The 8,644-nt window shown below is 30.3% G+C and overlaps 1 protein-coding gene across 1 annotated transcript in view; it reads right to left on the minus strand.

The window, feature by feature from the left end:
• Positions 1–1,064: 1,064 nt before the first annotated feature.
• The window catches only part of LOC111628990, a 132,150-nt gene continuing 124,570 nt past the window's right edge, over positions 1,065–8,644 (minus strand). Inside the window, exons 15-21 of the mRNA XM_023372852.1 lie at positions 3,527–3,670; positions 3,332–3,440; positions 2,855–3,093; positions 2,335–2,492; positions 2,198–2,236; positions 1,973–2,106; positions 1,065–1,535 (exon numbers count right to left, since the gene is read on the minus strand). Coding sequence (XP_023228620.1) covers positions 1,340–1,535; positions 1,973–2,106; positions 2,198–2,236; positions 2,335–2,492; positions 2,855–3,093; positions 3,332–3,440; positions 3,527–3,670 — 1,019 coding nt within the window. The 3' untranslated portion in view covers positions 1,065–1,339. The remainder of the gene's footprint in view (positions 1,536–1,972; positions 2,107–2,197; positions 2,237–2,334; positions 2,493–2,854; positions 3,094–3,331; positions 3,441–3,526; positions 3,671–8,644) is intronic.

Below are 8,644 nucleotides of genomic sequence, written 5' to 3' on the forward strand. Positions count from 1 at the left end.
ACCATTGATGGTCCGTGAGTAAATTTGGGTGGTCCGTAAAAAAATTTGGACATTGACCAACTGAAGGTTACACGAAGTATTACGAAAGAAATGCAAATTGGTTTTTTTTATTCGAATCTAAAACCAAAAAGGAAGTAACTGTTATCAATAAATAATGAACAATAAACAATATTGTGAGTGCGATTGTCGTCCTTCGTGGAAAAGCGCTAAAAATCCATAAACTTGTTTCAAACAAGCAGCAATAAACTTTAGGCTTGCATTAATTTGTTATAATTAAACAAGCGAGTTTCATATTAATTAATTTAATATAGTAAAATTGAACTTTTATGATCATTATTCTACAGATTTCGTATCGTTTTAAAAAAATTTGATAGTGGTCCGTGGAGTCAGAAAGGTTGCAGACAGCTGCTCTAGTGAATAAAACTACTGAATATTGGTAGTTGGTCGTGAGTTCAAGCCTGACCAATGGTCTTGTCACGTGGAGTTTTCCAGGTTTCCTTCACCTGTTTAACAACTAAATATGGACCAATTACTAAAGAAAGTCCTCCTGGAATCTACATGAAAACTATGAAAATTATAATTTTTCTTTTTCTTTTAACTCATTCCACCCCGTGGATACTAAGAGTACCTTTTTAGCAAGCCCATTATGGGTTCGGTCAGGTTCACAATGGAGCGGCCGGGTGATGGGGAGCGATATATCCTAACGGACCATCCCCAAAAAGAATTCATGGGAATTTTTGACCCGTCCGATTCGATGTCGGGTGCCCCAGAGAGATAGCTACCATTTTAACCGCTCTGACCATCTATTTATTATTTGTCTTATAAGAAATCCTCTAGCAAATTTCCTTCGTTTTGCGTTGCCGTATCATATTAAATCAAATCGAATCAAACCGATCAATTATTCTAAGTCTGTACAAAGATTTTATAGAATTAAAATTTATTTTTATATTAAATGTAAATACATTTATAATAAATAATAAGAAATAGATAATATTTTACTCGTTTTCTATTTTAAATAAAAGTATCCATAAAATGTCAATAGCTAATAAAAATAAATTTTATTTGGAAAGAAATTAAAATATTTCGCTTCTGTTTTAAATCTGTTCTGTTATCTCATGATTTACATCATGGTAATATCACAGAATAACAAATGTTAACTGATACCGTTTCAATTTTCTGCCATAATTGTTGTGAAAATACTGTACAGAACATTCTGATTAATTGACCTATACAATTCGTTTCTATGTCAATAAATTGGCGTTAAGTGTTCAAATGATTTTCAGAATTGCTTTATCTCCACCACTATAGAATTTTTTTTTTAATCCGAAAAAAAGAAATGCTAATATTTACCCGACAAGTCAAGTACTACCTCTCCAAGAAACTCGTTTGGCCTATATATATCATAATTCCAAACACTAATTTCTAACTGATGTTTCTTCAAACTATCGGGTGGTATGTTGGGATATACCATGGTTTGTTTCCATTCTGGATTGCTGCATCTTGAAAAGTACCTCGTTCTTCTCTGATTTTCCATACTATACAGAAATATTCAAAAAATAACTCTTTATGAAAATATTATAGTAAAATAAATTATGAACCAATGTAAAAAGTATCCAATTTTGTAGTTAATTAAATGAACTACAAGATTTTCAATTAAGATAAGGATGTATAGAGTTAATAATAGAATATTTTAAAATAATTTTTATCAAATAACCACGTATTAATTATAAAGAATTCGTTATTTTTATAATAATTAGACGTCATTTAGAACGAAAATAAATAAATTCTATATTTAATAAGCTTTAAACTGATGATCTAATCATGAAACAGATAAGAACTTAAATAATGAAATCGTGGGGTATATTTAATTACTGATACTTTTATCATTGGAACATTAAAAGATACTGTAACAAAAATATAATTTACGATTTGAAATATGTGATTTTCTTTATTATTACGAATCGGATCTCACCATCTTCCAGGCAAAAGATAGCATTTTACAAAAGGATCGGGCAAACCGCTGTTATCTCTTGTGGTCACCAAATCGCGAGCTCGGACGATAGTCACATACAAAATGGCTGCTTTGGTATCATAACAAATTTGTAACTAAAATTATAATTAAAGAAAATTCAAAATTAAAATTTGAATTGAAGACAATTAAATTAACAATAAGCTATCCAGAGAATGTCATAATTACCTGAATTTCTCCAGTAATATGTTCTGCCCAGTACTTGTACTGTTTTAAAAAAATCATAACGAAATTTAATTATTATAGTTTGCAATTTAAAAACAAAAAGTATGAATTTTATATAAATCCTTTACTACTCTGCATACTTTATTGCTGTCGTTCAAGTGATCGGATTTGCTGTTTGGAGGATGAGAACTGTTCCAAGCAGGGTTATTTGAAGGTGGATGAGGGTTCGAACCGTACCTCGAATTAGATGTGCTTTCTATATGTGAGGTTGGATTCGGATTCCTCGAAGAGCGATATTCTAAAAATGGTATAAATTTGTTGATTTCTATAAATAAATCTATATCAATGTTAGTGGCGTATGAGACATACTTTAAAACTTAGATTCATGAATCTAAAAGGAATATAGTTATAAATGTTTTGTAACTTTATTAGATATTTTTACTTAGAATAAAATAGTCACAGAATTCCTAACTTATAAAATGCATCTAACTGTAAAGAAATATTTCTGGAAAATTCACTATAAAACTGTTGTCTATCGTCATCGTCTTTGCATTGTTGAGATTCTGACCGTTACACCACTAACCATGTTTCTTTTTACTTTTATGTGCAAAATCTCACATATAATCGGAGGAGAGACAAATAAAAGCATATTTACTTTACCGTGGTTGGGTCGGTCTGAATCGTATGGGGACGGATTGCTTCTTGTCGATGTTCCATGCGGATTTCCGCTGCCCCTAGATGGGCTCTCGTAATGAGGATTACTTCCTCCAGACCTTCCAACGTCGTGCGAGGAGCGGACGGTGTTGTGCCCTGATCCACCGGACCCTCGATCGTGCCCAAGTCTAGGACTTCTTCCGTGTTGTTGGTAACTTGCATATGGGTCGAGCATATTGAAATCGCTACGAATCAGAATAAAAATTGTTTAAATAAAAACGTCAAGCTACTGACGGTTATGAATGCTTTGGTCGTGGCTGATAATTAAAGGCTGTTACTATTTGTTGAAATTTACGAAAGAGTTTGAAACCGTGAAAAAATATATGAATAGAAGAAATTCAAACGAATTGATAGAAATTGTAAATTCGAGTAAAATACCTTTTCTAAACGTAATTTTAAATAATAAAAATATTAACTTTCTACCTTCGAATGATAATTTCAACCTCGTCTCCAGAAGAAGCTATAATGCGTTGCACTTCTTCGTAAGTCTTTCCAGTCAATTGAATGCCATTCCATTCTAGGACTTGATCTCCTGCAAGATAAGGGATATATATACAGTAGTGTATATCAAGACATAATTTGACTATATCAAATTTAGATGAAAAATTTTTCTCATACCTTCTTTAACCTCTCCAAGGGTTTCTACAACTCCCCCAGGGTATATTCTTGCAACGTAGGCCCCTATCAACCCATTGCTCCCCGGAATTTCTTTTCCACCAATCACTTTCATACCTAAACCATTGCCTGAAAGACGTAACGACATTTAAATAATTCAATAATATAAATTGAATTATTTTTTGTTGACGAATCACAAAATCATTAAGTTAGCCCAATGTTTCCCAACCTGTTTTGATTAGGGACACACTTTGAATTTAATAACATTCCTGCAACACACCATATTTTTAAAATACATTACGGTTGATTTTTAAAACGTTTGATAATACGGAAGTCAAACTCACCGAGACAAAAACTCATAATTTTACAAATATACTATAAAAATAAGAAGACAATTTAAATAGTGCGTAAAGAGCTCGTAGCAGTCTTTAAGCTGGTAAGCCGCAACGTTTTTAGACGTTCCCAAAGAATTGGTAGACTGGCACAGAGCCGGCCCTACCATAGGGCGAACGGAGCAGCCGCTCCAGGCGCTAAGTCTTAGGGGGCGCCTCAGTGGTAAAGAAAATTAAAGGGTATAAATTAGGGGCAACCAAGGGGGCGCCATAATAGGATCTCGCTCCATCCTAAAACTTGCCTCGGGCCGGCACTGGACTGGCATACGCATAACTTTTGTGGGGGTAAAGGTAGCCTGACACCACAAATTTTGTAACAATAGGCCTATGCATTTTAGTGAATGCCTCCTCCTCATTTAAAATGCCTATGCATTTTAAAAATTGTAAAAAAGTAATTAATATTTCCAAAACAGAACAGATCGCGGCACACGGGTTGAGAAATACTGAGTTAGCCGAAATGGGTTCTCGTAATGTTGTGGGATTCCAAATCCTAATTGTTTTCGATTCAAGATGTTTCATCTATGATGCCGACTCAACAGATGGCCATAATGGCAAAGTTAATGGTTATGCATTTGTGCCCACATAACCAAATTGTGTAATGGGAGTTTCCTTGAGGTATATTCCTTGATGAATTTTTCAATGTTAATAAAATAGTAATTACTTTATAAACATGCAAATTAACAAATTATAAATCACGAGAAGCGGTAAAGATTTATTTTCAATACATAAAATTTAAACTACATAATCTTACTCGTTATTTGTATGGATAAAAAAAAGATATCTAGAGACATGGAATAAGACAACGCAACACTTAGATGATCTGCTAAAGCAGTGCTTCCTGGGAGGACTTTATGAAAAACTGGGCCCTATTTAGGTATTAGACAGACACCAGAGGAAAACCCAGAAATTCTATTGATACATGGCTAGTCCGTTGGCGTCGTGCGAATCTACGCCCGGTGTTTAATAGTTTTATCCACTCGGCCACTGGTAGGCCTGTATAAAAGAAGACATTAAAATGTCTTCTTTATTAGTAATTTTATGCTCCGTATTTATATCTTTGTTAGTAAGAAAGCTTGTATCATGGAGTAACTTGCCATTTCAACTGCGTAAAATTTGTCTCTAATTCTACAACATGATGATAATTATTTTAAAAAGTGAAAACAGATACCAAAATCACCATTGCAGTTATTTTTTTGCATTTTATTCTCATTTTTCATTTTAAAACAATATAGAATATATATTTATGTAAAGTTTGCATTTCAAAAATTTATGAATTTCTAAAGTTTTGCATTATATATTCCATAATAAATCAAGAACTTGGTTGTAAAAAAATCTGTCGGAAAATCTTCGACATTTTGAAAGTAAAAAAGCAGGCTAATGTCTTGTTTGTCACGTAAAAGAACATCTTTGTCAGAGTATCAGAATACTAATGAGGATAGGATCAATGAATTTCGAAGAAACAAAGATTTAAGAGATGTTTGATATATTACAGATATCCGTAGGTTCCGAAAAGTACAGATCAATTTGTTATCGATTATATAGAATAAAATATTAATAACATCTGATATTTATTGTAACTTAATAGTCATTTTCTTGTATGAATTTCAATTTTTATTATAATTGTCTATGAAAACTATAATTATAAAATGAAAATATATAAATCATATTCTTCATTATTCTAATATTATACATAAATATAGAGTAGAACTTTTTTTTTTATATCCCCGTCAGAAGATTCAACCTATCAGCTTCTAAATACTGAATCGTGCCTGTAAACAAATGCTCTTACATTTAATGCGAATTTCCTATAAACTTAACACAAACAACTATTGATTCATTTAAAGAACTTAAACTTTCATGCATGACATTTACATTATAATTGATTAGTTCACGAATCACGCAAACAATTTGCATTAAAAAACTGTTATACGAAAACTTTTATTATATTTCTGTACGAAAATAAAAATGAATTGAAATTAATAATAATCAAGTTAATCAATNATTTTAGTTTTGTTTTGGTTGCTATGCCTTGACTCTGGTCCGGCATAGTACACAGCCACCGGTTTAAACCGAGTATTACCCACTAAACCCAACATAATAATAATAACAATCACTTTTGGACTTTGTAGAAGCCAAACTCTAAATGTGACTTTTACAAAATCCTCCTGAAAAACTTGTAATCTAATCACCATTACTTCTCCATAACTTTTACATTGACCAATAACGCATTAAAAAGAAGGGGCTGTTGCAGAAGGGGGTGCTTTTATTTTTACAAGTAATTCTCTTAGACTCCCTGAGAGATTCTTAAATAAATAAAAATACATTTTAAAAGTTTTAAATTATACAACGAACAATAAATACATCAATAAACTTATTTAACAAATGCCTAAAATACTTTTTTCTTTAAATATTTTTTGAATATAATAAATTTCTAATCGGAATTAAAACCGACATTTTACACGAACTGTTTTATTTCATGTTCTTCGACATATTTTATAAACTTAAAATTTCACGCGAAACAATTTTAACAGAAAAATTTAAATATGTAACAAATAAAAACCTACTTTCCGGTACACGAAATTTTCCTTTTATCTACTGCAATTTACTAGTAAAACATGAAATTTTTAACGATTCGTGCAATATTACGAAGGCGCGAATGCAAAATATAAAACGATTTCCTTAGTGTTATAGGTTTAACTATTAAAAATTTCAAAAAAACACAAAGCAAACATTTAAATTTATACTCGATTTATTGACTTGTATAAAGAAGTTTTCTTTTTATATTTTCGATTAATGGCTAAATCAGTGAAATTACTTAATAATCCGCACATTTGTGATGTTTAAAATGGCTGTTAAATTCATTGTTTGAGATCTGTAAAAGAACTTTAACAATTAATTCAAGCTCTAACCGTTTAATAGATATTTTCTAAACATAATAAGTTATTTTATATGAATACAAAAAAGTAGAATATACAACATAAAATTAAAGAAATTAAGCATGTAGTTAGAAATAATTTAGTAATAACATTCATTGTGGAAATGAACTTGACTTCCACTTTTATGTTTTTCTATAGCCATTAAGAGTAGGCATTATATACAATTCTATTTATTATTATTCTTTTATATATATATATAAATGTGTGTATGTAGAAAAGCTAATATATTTTTTAAAGAATATAGGTAAGAACGGTATTTTTTCCTGTTTCCATTGTCGATTTTATCTTTATTTTTTTTGTAAATGGAAAACGAGACCTACCAAAAGTTCTTTGTAGGAATGGAAGGGTGTAGTCGAGATTCTTTTCATATTCCGGAAATAGTTTTGTGCGCTTCTATAGATCAATAGCATCTCTAAATTATTTTTATTTCCATTGGCATTTACATATAAGCATTTATATTAGCTGGCGATTTTATTTTATTTATTTAGGAAAAATNATTGAGTAGCAAAATTCTTGATTATTTTTTTATAAAAATATTTTAATATTATCATATAATAAAGTATTTTTTCAGCTATTTAAAATAGAAAATAACATGCAATATTTATTTCATTAAAACATTCCTAACTCTTAAATATCAATTGTGTGATGTTATGAACTTTTTATCTACAAGTTTTTGATGAATATAGTCTTGTATTTATAATAAGAATTTATCTTTCTGTTCTATCTATAAAAATAAGATTCCAAATCTTACTTTTCTGTATAGAACAGAACTTTTGATATGAATTTATTAAGGTAAAGAATTTAATTGTTTATATTGATAGAAATTTGGCACAAATGTAATTCTATTGAATATATTTAATATTAAAACGTACAGTACTTCTCAGTATTTAGAATAATGCATTAACAAGATGCTGCAAGACAAAGAACCGGATTTGGATCTAGTGGTTTTTATTGATAATTCAATCTAAAATATTATCGTTATGTTCATCTGTGTTGGCCTAATTCCTGAGGATCAGACCAGCATAGATGAAATTTCTGTAGCCCATAATGGTATTACAAGGCTTTTTATCTATGCTGTTGTGTATCAACATAAATTTTCAAAACAACTTCCAAACCTTCTCCAAGGAGTCATAAACTTTTTAATTGAAATATTTTTTAAAAACTAATGTCGCATCATCAGCATTACAAGTATAGAAACATTCTAAAATCCGGAGATATCATTCTATTTTTAGAATGTGTATTTGTTTTTCTAATGATGAGACATTAGTCCGAAAAACATTTCAATTAAAAAATTTTTACTTCTTAAATTTTGGAGATTTGTTCCTGTTGTAATTTAAGGAAAATTTGAGAATTAGATAGTTTTAGTAGCTTTGTAAGCTGAAGAAACTGCATCCAAGTCTATAATAATGCATAACACTACATGCATTATTCTCAGTATTTAAAATAATTGTTAAGAAATATCACCCACCAGTAGGGTTTCTTATTTCCCGGTATTTTGCTTGTCCCGGGATCCCGGGATAAAAGTGAACTGTTTCCCGGGATCCCGGGAAATCCCGGGATAGAATTAATTATTTTTAAGGTATACAAAATATCTTGAAATCAAATGATATAATTATTTTCCATTTTTTAAAGTAATTTTAAAGTTTTGTAACCTCCAAAATCATATTAATAATGCTGTGTTAGGTCTATAGGCCTATAATAAAAATTACCTTTAAATAACGTAGAAATTTTCACAAATAGAAAAAAATTAATTAAAGTTTGCTGGAAACTGCATACAACAACAACAAAAAAAA

The sequence above is a fragment of the Centruroides sculpturatus genome, unplaced genomic scaffold (genome assembly GCF_000671375.1).
Source record: "Centruroides sculpturatus isolate CEXI.00-Female unplaced genomic scaffold, Cexi_2.0 scaffold246, whole genome shotgun sequence".
Lineage (NCBI taxonomy): Eukaryota > Metazoa > Arthropoda > Arachnida > Scorpiones > Buthidae > Centruroides > Centruroides sculpturatus.